The following is a 13776-nucleotide window of genomic DNA, read 5'->3' as shown; positions in this document are numbered from 1 at the left end:
TATCATTTTTTAATGAAGGAGATTAATCTCTTTCAATCCTCTATAAAACAATAGCAATTAAAAACATTTTAAGTAAAATATTTACATATTAACAAGTGACTGTGCAAAATGTACAATATATTGATACTTATAGGTCAGGCTACCTGCTACATCTTCTCAATGTGGGAAGCTGAAAACGAGGCCAGCCTGCGCCCCTTACAACAATAATCATCTCTAAAGAAAACAAAGAAACAAAAAAAAAAACACTGAGCAGGTGATAAAATTATGTGCCAAAACAAACAGCTCATCTAAACCAGCTTCTAAAAGATAGGACAAAAAAAAATCCAACAGTATGTACAATCATAAAAGTTCTCTTTATCCTTTCATACAGTCTGAAAATAGATCAAGAACAAATTAGTATGTGCACTTTAAAAAAATAGGTACAAACTAGGCCTCACCTTCAGATAAATAGTCAGAATTAACAAAAGCTGAGCTGCGGTTGTGTGGAAGCAGTCCAGCGTCACAGATTTAACACACTCATCGGCTGGGGAAAAAAGTGCATTCGAAAGCAAACTCGTTATTTCTTTCAAAACAATAATAAAATAATCTTAGGTCACATATTCATAGTACTTAAGTCTCCCCCATTTCTTCATCTTCGTTAAAACATTCAAAAACAGACTAATTTTCCAAACCCACATTGATTACGTACATATATACAAACACTAGGTATCCTTTTGCATCTGTATGTGCACAAAAACATAAATAATCCTTTAAGTTGAATAATAATAATAATAACAAAGTTAAAGTATCATCCTGACTCATTATTAAATGAAACTGAAGATCTGCATGAGAAACAGACTGGAAGATTAGATTAACGATGATAACGAAGACTGATGCTACATCAGACAGGAGTTGAAGGTAATTGCTTGATTAATTGCTCAGCCTTCAGACATAATTATAGTTATATGGCTTATTTTGGCAAGAAGGCAACTTAGCAAATTAAAAAAAAAAAAATTCTTGTTAAAAGAACCTTTTTTTTTTAAAAAAAAAAAAAATTTGAAAAGAACCGTACAAAAAGAGTTTTAGTCCATTTGGACCTACCGTAAAATGCTCGCAGTGAGTAACTAAACATTTTAAAATGGAAAAGTTGGAAAAGCAGTGCGGGTTGGACACCGTCAGGGATTACAAAGTTTAAAAACAGGCTTCAATTCGCTGCTGAACGGCTTCACTTTTCTGAAGATCTATATTAAAAAAGTCTAAACTGGATCGAAAGTTTAGAAAAGACAGAGCAGTTAGAGTGGACAGCTGGAGGTCTTTGTTGCTTTTGGCCTCAGGGGCTGACGTTGGAAAACTGCAGACGGAGAAAGAGTCTGTAGAGAAGTTGGAGAAACTGTTCACATTTGATTAAAATGACAAAAAGAACCTGGTTTGTGTGCACGTATCCGTCTTCCTTCACTAAAGATTCTGTACGAAGCGCCTTCAAGTAAAAAATGCAGAAGAGTCCTGTCGTCTTTCCTCTGAGGAGTGCTGGTGGAAAGATGTGACGTCAGTGAACGGGCGATTTCCCAGAGAAAAGGCTTCTTAAGGTCCGTATCCCGTTTGTTAAAGGAAAATTCCAGAATTTTTCCAACCTGACGTCTTTCTGCTCTTCCCCCTTCGAAAAAGATGGTTCTTTAGTAAAGAAAATGATTCTATAAAGAACCATGGATGCTTAAAGAATGCTCTGCATTCTTAAATGGTTCTTTAGATTGATGGAGAATGTGCTGTAGATGGTTCTATGTAGAACCTTTTTAAAAGGCTTCTATAGACACCCAAAAGCGTTCTTCTATTTTAACAAGCCTGACATCAAAACAACAGAAGACTTTTGGGTGCTATATAAAACCCTTTCATGATGCAAAGAACCCTTTAATCATGTAAAGGGTTCTTTGAGTGTCCATGGTTCTTTACAGAACCATTTTCTTTACTAAAGAACCCATGACGAAACATCTTTGAGTATAGCTGTGATGTACGATCCATTACCATAGACAGCAATTTCAACGTTTCCCTGAAGTTAGAAAAGAACAGAAAACCGCTTGACTTTAAACCCAATAAAGATGGTTCTTCAGGAAAGGAAATGGTTCTATTTAGAACCACGATTTTTATATAGACCCATTTGCATGCTAAATGGTTCTTTGTATGGTGAAATCGTTTTTCAAATTGTTGTACATGGTTCTATATAGCACCAAAAAGGGTTATTCCGTTGTTACAAGCTTGACATTGTAACCACAGCAGAACTCTTTTTGGTGCTGTATAGAACCATTTTCAAAAACGTTCTACATAGAACCATAAACAACACGTTCTCCAATCAAATCAATCAAAGAACGATTTAAGCATGCAAACTGTTCTATACAGAACACAGGGTTAAAAACAGAACTACTCGGTTTACTAAAGAACCCTTGAAGAATCATCTTGTTTAAGTACACTCTTAAAGATGGTTCTTCAAGGGTTCTTTAGTCAAGGAAATGGTTCTATATAGAACGATAAACGCTCAAAAGAACCTTTTGCATGATTAAAGAGTTATTTGGGTCGTTAACTCGCTCTTCAGATTGATGGAGAATATGCTGTGGAATGATTCTATAAAGAACCTTTTATTGTGACGATGTCAAGCCTGTAACAATAGCAGAACGCTTTTTGGTGCTATATAGAATCCCTTTCAAAAAAGGTTCTATATAGCAACATATAAAACATCAATCTGAAGAACAATTTCACCATGCAAGGAACAATGTAAAGGTTTTGAGTGTTCATGGATCTAGAACCATTTTTACTGAAGAACCCTTGAAGAATCATCTTTTTAAAGGTATGTGAAACAGTTTTAAATTTATTCACAGGATCTGGCTTCTAAGCTAAGTAGGTTTTAAGTGGATGTGTTTTCTGTTTTGTGAAGTTCAGTGAAAAGTGCTGGATTTGCTGTCTATTATAAATACAGTTTAACAGTGCAAAACACAGAAATCCGGTTGGAAGATCCTGGAGTTTTCCTTTAAAGTGTGTAGTGCAGTGTTTCCAGGCTCTGCTACTGGAGCCGCTCCTGCACCGCATGGTTCTGCGTTTTCCCTGTTTGAGCTGGGAAAGCAGAGAGAACACAGAGCTCCAAAGGCGCGAGGGCTCCAGGAGAGAAGCTGGGAAAGACTGACGTGTGGAGTGCATGTGTTATTTGAGGAAAGCTTTATAAAGCAGGTGAGAGTGGCTGGTTTCTCGTTCATTCTCCAGGCAGAAGAGCAGGTCCCTGAGGTTGACTCGAGTGATGCGCTGCCGGGGAAACTGCCGCGATCCTCCGGAGCCCGCCGCCACCGAACCAGCAGAAACAGAGCTGACGCCCTGCACAGAGAGAAAGATAAGAAAAGAGAGCAACAAGGTAAGACAGAGTACACGTTAAAGTCTGTGCAAAGCAGTAGTAAATGTGTTCTAAGTTTGAAAATGTGTTATTAAAGACGCAGCCAAAATTGATTGATTTAAAAAAACCAAAAAAAAAAACATAAAATCAGGTTTCAAAATAATGAAAATCACCACAATGTAACAGCTGCACCATTTAAGATGGAACGGGAAAATTAGGAAACCGAATTAAGCTTTGTATTCGCCAGAACGCAACAGCTTCATTATTTAAGATGGAGTGAGAAAAATGAGAAGGGATGCTGACTTCATCTTTGTATTCACCAGAATGATACTGCTGCCCCACTTAAGGTGAAATGGGAAATGAGAATGGATGCTGACTTCAGCATCATATTCACCAGAATGTAACTGCTGCACCTCTTAAGGTGGAACAGGAAAAACAGAACAGGATGCTAACTTCAGCTTTGTATTCGCCAGAATGTAACAGGTGCACCATTTAAGGTGGAATGGGAAAATTAGAATAGGAAGCCGATTTAAGCTTTGAATTCGCCAGAATGTAACTGCTGTACTATTTAAGGTGGATTGGCAAAATTAGAATAGAAAGCAATTTCGAAGAAGCTGGCAAATAGGAAGCCAACATCAGCTTCGTACTAATGTTAAATATCTGTTAGCTTGCTTGGTTGGGTAGCAAAGCCCAGAATCCAATTCGGAGCCAAAGGACACAAAGCTGTCTGAGAATCAACCTTGTTCCTCTCAGTCTGCAACAGAATTATCATTTCTCTTTCTCATTTATGCACGTTAGCAACAGGTATTACTGACTAGCATAACCTAGCCAAGCACAGTAATGCTGGGAGAAGCACTGATGCTTATGCGCTGTAGTTTTTATACCGTTATAGTGATAGGGAGGGGTCATGCTAAATATGGCTCCAGTGCAGGTCAAAATTTCAGTCCTGCCCAAAAAATCCTGAGCACAGATATGCTAATCAGTATAACAGTCTAAATCCACAATTCCGTACTGCATAGTTCAGTCTTTTCACGTGTTCAGCAGTTATTTTCTAACATATAAAGCGTTTAGAAACAAATCTCTCGCCCTCCGTTTTGCGCGTTCACGTCTAGGGCTAGGGTGTCCTGATTTTTGTTGAGATAGAGGGGTAGGGTGAAGTGTTATGGCTACATGGCCCTCCAAACGGAGGTTTCCAGAGGCACACTCCAAACAGAGAGTTATGATAAAAAAAAAAAGAGGAAAACCAGCATGCTGGCTGTGCAAGCGGCCAAGGAAACCCACAAATGTATTTTCTCTGTTAAAAGAAAATATAATAAGCGTTGTATTATTAGCTCAGTTTCCCCTTTCCACCTTAAATGGTGCAGCAGTTACATTTTGGCACCTCAGCTGTCACAACTGCTGCCCCACTTAAGGTGGAACGGGAAAGTTCTAGCAAGCTGACATATAGCTGACTTCATATCACTGAAGAATTGGGGGTGGGCGATAACTGTCCCCCTCTCTGAAGGCATATGCTGCCCTAAATGTAACCAAAGCCCAGTAGTAAGGTTGCTGAACTTTACCCTCCTCAGCTATCATTGCAGACTGGCACTGCTAGTAGTCTGTTATGAAGTGATCTTCATCTGAGGGTTGGCCCATTTCAGAGGGGAAGATTCCAAGCACTACCCAATTTAACTCCAAGGGGCAAGGTGACACTCGAAAACAGGGGCAGGGGTAAAAATAAGAAATGGGATTGGGCCTAAGTAAATAACAGTTTTCCTTATAATATGCACCCCTTTTTTGACCAATAGGTTTGCACTTCTGTGTGAGACACGAACACATTAACCTTTCAGTAGAGAACACTAAGCAGAATAGTACAGCAATAATTTAGTCAAATTCAGGAACTACACCTGAACAGAAGCGCCTGTATCACTGGGATCCCTCATTTACCCAATGCTTCTATTACTTTGCCAGGAACCTGCAGCTTTATTGCTAAAAACACATCTTTACTGTAATGGTGCTCACAGCAGATCTCCATCAGTACAAAATGAGAATGGAATCTGAATTTTCCCAGAATTACCCCAAATGTAGGCAAACACATCTGGCCAAACAGAGAACAGTGGACATGTGTCTTTTTTATAGACAGCATTGAGTCAGACAGTGTCAGGGACCACATAATCAAATGTCTACTAAAGATTACTGAACAACTCCAGTTTAAGGTGTATAAGAAATGATTTAGGGATGCTGTTAGCACCATGCTAAATGGTGGAGCCATTGTAGGTCAGCATGTTTTGTCTTATGTTGTGAAATACAGCCATATCATTAAACAAAACAGAAGCTGCCAAACATAAAAGCTTTCTCTAAACTTTCTCAGAGTAAGGAAGGAAACAGCCTAATCTGCATATTTTGTGGGCAACATTTCAGTTATTTGCGTAAATTTTAATTCAACAGCAGGATGGAAACCTGGTTATTGTCTTAAAAATACTAAGACTTCAGTTTCGTGTTTTCTTCTCAATCCTCTTACTCTTAGGGAGTTTGTCCTTGCCACTGTTGCCACTGGAGATGCTCATGGGGGCTTGGACCCAGATTTTTTTTTTTTCTGTAAAGCTGCTTTGTGAAAAAAACCTCTGACTTGACTTTAACAGTAACGGACACACTTGGGTGATGACTTCACAAATGAGTTAGCATGTCTGAGATATTTGTTTGTTCTACCTCTCTTTCACTTGAGTGAGAAACCTTACCATTTCAAACAGTCGGCTAATCAACCATCCAAAGCTAACCAAAGTCCTAGAAACCACATATCGCTGCTGTTGGGAGAAAACCTTCTATCTCCATTTTTGTCGTTTTTTCAGTTTTTGACACAATTTGAAAATGCCTGTTACCCTTCACATTGTGTAAATGTGTAAATTTCATGATGAACTGATCAAAAATAACTTGGAAAAAATTCTGGTTCCACTGACTTACATTACAAGTAATGTATGGTTTTATCTTTTCCTGTAAAGTTGTCATTTGAGATGTGAGGTTTTCTTCCGACAACAGCAATATGCAAGTCTACTAGAGATTATTTAACTTGAAATGGATTAAGGCATGCAGTTAGCACCATGCTAGTTGGTGGGGTATAAGCTTCCATTACCTCTTAGCTACATTAGCCTCATAGCTTTAGTACAACACCAAAGAAGCAAACTTCAGACACCAAACGTCTTGGAGAATGAACAATATTTGGGTTACAGGGGGTAACCCTGTAAATCAGATTCTTTGTCACACTATTGCTTTAACTTCTCAAAGCAATTTCGGCTGTATAAGACGAGGTACATTCCAAAAGTGCCAAGCGTTTGGCTCAGCAACCCAGTACTCAAGATTAACATTTACAATCAGTGTTGCCCTCAGACCACCCAGCTGAGGTATTCCTCCTCTAGTCTAGAGACCTACAAACGGCTGCATATACAGTTACATTCACTCATTTGCCAAAGGCTTCTATGTAGAGCGACTTAAGAAACAATTCTTAAAAACACCGTGAAGGTCCTCAGGAAAATTTTTCAGAAAATTTAGGGAAGAAAAAAAAAAAAACCAAAAACAGCAAATACGTCTGTACGTCTTCTCCTAATTTGACAGTGGAACTTAACACGCTGAAACTCTCATGCAATTGGTTACCTGCAACATAATTTCAATGCAGCTTGACGATTACCTGAAGCCATTCAAAAATAAAGTTGCACTCAACACATTAAATTCCACCAGTGACCTAAATTAGCAGCTAATTTTCTGATTCACTGTCTTGTTCTCACTAAATAAAGTAATTTTAGAGGTCTAATTTATGTATTTGCAGCATTTTATAGTTTTCGTATAATTTTCCAAGAAGCCTTTAATCATGCATTTCTACATCGAACCATTTTCTTTACTAAGAACCATCTTTTTAAGAGTGTAGCCATTAAGGTTTCATTGTTTGTTCCCAAATTAATCTATGAGTTCTGTGTAAAGTTAGGGGGTGTCAAGAGAGGAGAAAATGAATGTAGCAACCTAAATCAATATAACAGCAGACTAACAGAGAAGAATAAACGGTGTCATGAGCAGCCACTCAGACAGCTGTTAGTGTTAGCTGGCTAGTTAACGCAGCTGTTTACAGAAACATTCACTTGTTGTAGCGGGTCTGGAGACTGAGATTCATATTTTTAAAGCTTTCATTTTATTTCCTTGTGCATTAATACAGTCGTTGATGTTGTTCAACACGATCATGCGACACATTATCTGTGTTTTGTTTCATGAAACTTGTTCCACTGAGTTGTGACACTTTCAAGTGTTGTAGCTGAGTTTCAAGTGAGTTGCAGGACACTTCACATTATTCAGCTCGAGAGAAATGGAGTTTTTTGTAAGCTTCAAGCAACTGATGTTGCATAAAAGTTTCATCATGTAAAAAAAATTACAGGTGCACTCAAAGATGAAAGATGGTTCTTCAAAGTTTCTTTAGTCAAGAAATGATTCTATATAGAACCATGAACACTCAAAGAACCATTTGCATGCTTAAAAAGGTCCTTAAATCCTTGTGATTCATTCTGGTGGACACAAATTCAGATCAAAAATTTCCTGATATTACAAGTACTGTGCGTAACCCTCCTGTTGTCTTCAAATACAACAATAATAACAATAATCTTTTATCCTTGAAGTCAGTTTGAGCCAAGCAATTTAAAACTCCAGGAAATATCGAAGTTCTGGTGGGAATTATGTTTCGCACTCACTGAGATCATGAGGCGCCGTTTTAAACTCCTATAACTCGAATTTAAAAGCTCTTAAAACATAACACCGGTGTTAAAATGTTTTATGCTGTTCTGTTTTCAGGAACTGAATATATTATTTTAAAGGTTCTGTAGAGAACCATAAGAAACACATTCTCTATCAATGTGAAGAACATTTTAATCATGCAAAAGGTTTTTTGAGTGTTCATGGTTCTTTACTAAAGAACCCTTGAGGAACCATTTTTTTAAAAGTGTGTAGGAGCCTGTGTGTCTTTTTCTCCAAACAAGGAGAAAATGGTCTAGCCGTTGACTCACAACAGCACAAACTACACTCTTAGCAAAAAGGGTTCTTTGGCTTGTACCAATAGTGGAACCCTGCTATACATAACCCTTTTCAAAAAGGGTTCTATACAGAACCATCTACAACATATTCTCTGATGAGTTTGCTACTTTGCATTTTCAATCGTTTAATGTTTAATTCCATTCAAAGTTAAAACAAAATGTGAAAACATTGCTGATAACTGTTAATGTTGCTAAGGTTTCTGGCCTCATCACCCAGCCCCTAGAAGGCAATACCTCTGGTCCTGATCCGCTGGCTGAAGTGTCCACTTTCCGCTTCTTTCTAGGGCCGATAGCAGCCAGTGCCGTCAGGTTCGCATCTCTCTGTCTCATCTGAGCTAATTCCTGCTGCTGCATCTATAACAAACAAACAAACAAACAAAAACAGGACTCGCACTGAGCTCAGTCCAGAGAAAAGCACATTATTTTACACATTATTTCTGCTCGTACCTCTTTGGCTTTTTGTTTCAGCCGTAATTGCTCCGGGTCTTCTTGTCTCGATCGTGACTGTCGACAAAAGAAAACGAAACTTAAATCCTTGTGATTCATCCTGGTGGACACAAATTCAGACCAAAAATTTCCTGATATTACAAGTACTGTGCTTAACCCTCCTGTTGTCTTCAAATACAATAATAATAATAACAATAATCTTTTATCCTTGAAGTCAGTTTGAGCCAAGCAATTTAAAACTCCAGGAAATATCGAAGTTCTGGTGGGAATTATGTTTCGCACTCACTGACGTCATGAGGCGCCGTTTTAAACTCCTATAACTCGAATTCAAAAGCTCTTAAAATATAACACCTGTGTTAATGTTTTATGCTGTTCTGTGTTCAGGAACTGAATATATTATTTTATATTCAAAATGTTTAAGCATTTATAAACTATGATTTTGCTGAAATGCTCCATCTTAACCCATTCATTTTGGACTCACTCAGGAGCGCCCCCTAGTATTTGAGAAACCTGGATGACATTACAAAGTGAAAATTCTCCTCTCGACAAGTTCTCTGCTGCTGCCAACCTGCTAATGGCTTACAGTTTGAGGTTTCTTAGTGTGAAACTTGGTTCTGCATTATGTTCGTCAATTTTTGCACGTGCCAAACTATAACGTTTATTCCACGACAGTTCAGGGATGAATACACCACCAGCATGTAATGACAGTAACTGTGTGTTTGCTGACCTTCGCAGCTTTCATCAGGATCTCTCTCTCTTGTTCTTCTTTTTTCTGTTTCTCCATCTGATCCAGCTGCTCGAAGAACTTCAACTGAGCTCGAACATCGCTGATCTGCTCGTGCCGCTCATCCTCCTGCAAGAAAAAAGAAAATTTGAAATCCATTAGCATTTGTGTAATTTTGACTGTTGGCATAGTTTTCACTTTAAATGCACAGCGTAAGATTGCGTCTAGCTTGGCTGCTTCATGTTTCAAAGTCCGATTCACTGTGTTTAAGTGTGACTGTAGAGTTCATCCCCTAATCATGAAGCACCTTATAATGGACGTTCTTCTGCTGAGCCACCTGAGTCACTTTTTCTAGAAGGTTCTGCAGCCTCTGCTGAGTAGCATGAGAAACGATGTTGATGACGTCACTGCCCACCTCTGAGATGCCGTATTTTTTACCTGGAGAGGAAGAAGATGAAGGTGAGTAGAGTAGGAAAGACAACACAGACACTTCTTGTTTCTTTTAATCATCACATCTGTCATTATAAATGGAACAGTTATTGGTTTCAGTGATGTATTGTGTGTTGACTGATTAGCGTTACAGCCACTGAGTGCTGACTGGCTGGCGTTACACCCACTGAGTGCTGATGGGTTGGCAAGCTCATCAGCTGATGCTTTGAGATAAAAAGCGCCCAAACATATGAAAGCTGTGTTGAAACATTTTACGCCATTCTGTGTAGAGAAAATGAGCACCTTTTTCTGTAAAATCATAAAATGATTAAACATTTACTAACTACAATTATGCATAAAAGCTCTGCTCAGGAGTGCCCTATAATGTCTGATAAACTAAGGAACCATTATTGAGTGACAGTTTTCCTCACTACAAATTCTCTGGAAACAACAGATGATTGTGACATATAAACCTGCCAATCACCACTAAAAATAAATATAGATTTCTTCGTCACTAATGAAGCCTCACCTATTTCCAGTATCCTGCGCTGCAGTGAGCTGGTGTAGAGGAAAGTTTCATCTTTACATGAGCGAGTCACCACCCCCACCAGCTCAGAGTTAGTGGCCAGAATTCGATCGCTTTCTTCAGACAGGTTAACTCCGGCCATGGAGGCCACGTCATTAATGTCGTCATCGTCCCTACAAACAAACAAACAAAATATGAAAAACACGAAAACAGAATCAGGTTTGTTTTCAGTCACTTATTCTCTGTACGGCACTATGAGCTGCACTTCAACGTGGGAAAGTTACTTTCAGGGCATCTGCAGGCATCCTGAGGTTATATTTATAAATTTTTAATGAGTATATAGTAATACTGGTTCTTTTTCTCTTCCAACTGATCAGATGACTGAAAAACTAAATATTGTCTATCGTGAAAAACTATCAAAGTATCACAATCTTATATTTTTGCCATATCACCCAGCTCTAGATCAGCGTTCATAAGGTTACATGACACCTATGTAGGCTTGTCACAACAACAAATATAAACCTACATTTCATCTGACGTTACTGTATGACGCCGCTGCCGTTCTGATGATCAAGAGAATCGAATCGAGGTTATTTTTCCTTTTTTGTACATATCACTATTTTTTTCAGTACTGGTATTCACTTTTCTTTTAACACTCCACCATCATTCTCACAAAGGTGCAGCAGAAAACGGTCATTAATATGGCCGCCGCACAAAAGAAATCAAGTGACTGAAATGCATGAATAGGCGTCAACTGTCACAAAGGCTGCTTTAGTCAACTCTGATTTCAAGTTGACGTTACACCCATGTCAGATGACTGATTTATTTCTGACATTCGGTTGTCATGACACTTTTGGAGTGAAATGACAGCATGACATTGTAGATTAGTGCATAATACATTATGTCACTGTGACATACACTGAGCTACAAAGGCCCAATCCTGTTTCTCCCCTCGCCCTTACCACTTAGCCCTACCCCTCCGTTTTGTGCGTTCTCATTTAGGGGTAGCGTGTCCCGATTAAGAGGGGTAGGGAGAAGTGTTAGGGCTAAATGGCTTTCCAACGGATTGTTATGAGGAAAAAAAAGTTTGACGTTTCAATGTATTATGGTCCTTTTTTTCATAACAATCATAAAAAGAATCCGCTTGTAGTATGCTAATGTCTTGGTAGATAGCTAGATAAATTGGTAGATAGCTAGATAAATCTTGTTCAGATTTTCCCGTTCCACCTTAAATGGTTTTAAGGTAGAACGAGAAAATCTGAACAAGAAGCTGGCGAATAGCTCACTTCAGCTTCATATCACTGAAGAATTAGGGGTGGATGATAACAAATAATTCTTTGAAGGCATATGATTCCTTAAATGTAACTAAAGCCCAGCAGCGAGGTTGTTGAACTTTACCCTTCTCTGTTATCACTGCAGACTGGCAGGATTGCCTACAGAGCACTGCTCTGTAATGAAGTAATGTTCTTTTTTTTTTTTTATTTAAGCGTTGTCTCATTTCATAGGAAGATTTCCACCACTACCCTGTAACTCAGTTCCAAGAGGCAAGGTGACACTCGAAAACAAGGGGCAGGGGTAAAAATAAGAAATGGGATTGGGCCTAAGTCTGTCATTTAAAGTGTCTAGACAACCTGATGTTAGAAGAAAAGAAAATCAAAATCAATGCCACATGACATAAATGTTATATCAACTTGACATGTAACCTTTATGACAACACGTATTGAAGTGTTTATAAATGAATGTCAGTGTATGTAGGTGTCATGTAACCTTATGGTAAAGTGTTAGAATATTGTATAAGACTTATAAACCACTTCAAATACATATATAGAAATATATCAAGTACAGCTACAGCCATGTCAACATGTCATGTATGCTACCTTGAACGCATATAATGTTTAACACTTGCTGCCATGAATTAATACTTTAAGCACCCATAATAATAACAATAACAACAACAACAACAACAACAACAACAATAATAATAATGAAGAAGCAGAACAACAACAACAACAACAACTAACAATGGTTGAGTACGCTTTCCTAAGTGATTTTATAATGTATTTTATTGTGCGTTCAGTCCCCCTCTTCACTGTAAAGGGACACTGTAAGTCAGCGCAGGCATTTATTTGGATGACTGAGGTTTTATTAGTAATTTTCTACACCAGCGATTCCCGCCAGGGGGCTTGCAGTGGATGTTAATGGGGCATGAGTGCAAAGATTTAAAACTTTCAGATATTTAAAAGCTGCCAAAATGCCGCTTTAACAAAAACCAGCCTCAGGGTGTCTCAGTAAGAGTGTCCATGACATTAAAACTGATTAAGCAGAGCTCATGCTGGAAGCCCTCAAATCAATGAGGATATAATTGTAAAGAAAAATCTCTGTGCAAACACTTACTCAATATGCACAGCATCTTAAGACATTAGTCAGTGAAGTGGAAGCCCTGCAGTTTTAAACCTGATTTAAGATTTTTATTGCTTTTTTTATTCACATGTGCACAGACGTGCCATTACCTTCCACTGTAAGCCTATTTGGGCAAAAGAAATGTGATGGGTGTCTGACATGATACAGTAGAGGTGAAAATAGTATTATATGTATGTATTGTATGATTCTAATTTACAACACTTTCATTTTCGTTGCTCCTTATTCATTTTGAAAAATACCAAATGTATCCCTAAAGGCACACTCCTAAAAGATGGTTCTTTACTAAGGACAATGGTTCTATAAAGAACCATGAACAATCAAATAAAGATTTTCATGCTTAAATGGTTCTTTGCATGGTGAAACTGTTCTTCAGATTGAGGGAGAATGCGTTTTATATGGCTCTATATAGCACCAAAAAGCTCTTCTATTGTGATGATGTCAAGCCTGTAATAACAGAGGAACCCTTTCTGGTGCTATTTTCAAAAAAGCTCTAAAACAAATTCCTGATTAAATACTGAAGTGCACACTTAAATATGGTTCTTCAGGGGTTCTTTAGTAAAGGCAGTGTTTTTATTTAGAATTAGAGTTCTCCATGCTGAAATGGTTTTTCAGACTGCACTATAGGCCTGCAGCTCAATAACCACTGACTGTATTATAGGGCTGAAGCTATGTATTTTCAAAAATCTTCAAAAAAATATCTGAACATTCTACAGGAAATACAAGTAAAGCTGTGTGTTTCACTTTAATGTTTAAAGCCAAAATGAAAGATCTTTAGTTATTGATCACTATTATTACAGTTTTATATTAATAATATCATTATTATTGTTATTAATGA

At 38.0% G+C, this 13776-nt stretch overlaps 1 protein-coding gene across 1 annotated transcript in view; it reads right to left on the bottom strand.

The window, feature by feature from the left end:
* Positions 1–2720: 2720 nt before the first annotated feature.
* LOC118822505 (transcription initiation factor TFIID subunit 4-like) overlaps positions 2721–13776 on the bottom strand; it is a 34604-nt gene continuing 23548 nt past the window's right edge. The window contains exons 11-16 of the mRNA XM_036591593.1: positions 10524–10693; positions 9873–10003; positions 9569–9694; positions 8842–8898; positions 8629–8748; positions 2721–3333 (exon numbers count right to left, since the gene is read on the bottom strand). Coding sequence (XP_036447486.1) covers positions 3166–3333; positions 8629–8748; positions 8842–8898; positions 9569–9694; positions 9873–10003; positions 10524–10693 — 772 coding nt within the window. The 3' untranslated portion in view covers positions 2721–3165. The remainder of the gene's footprint in view (positions 3334–8628; positions 8749–8841; positions 8899–9568; positions 9695–9872; positions 10004–10523; positions 10694–13776) is intronic.

This window comes from Colossoma macropomum, unplaced genomic scaffold (genome assembly GCF_904425465.1).
Source record: "Colossoma macropomum unplaced genomic scaffold, Colossoma_macropomum, whole genome shotgun sequence".
Classification (NCBI taxonomy): Eukaryota; Metazoa; Chordata; class Actinopteri; order Characiformes; family Serrasalmidae; genus Colossoma; species Colossoma macropomum.
The sequence above is the reverse complement of the archived record's forward strand: the minus strand, read 5'-3'. Positions and strand labels throughout refer to the sequence as shown.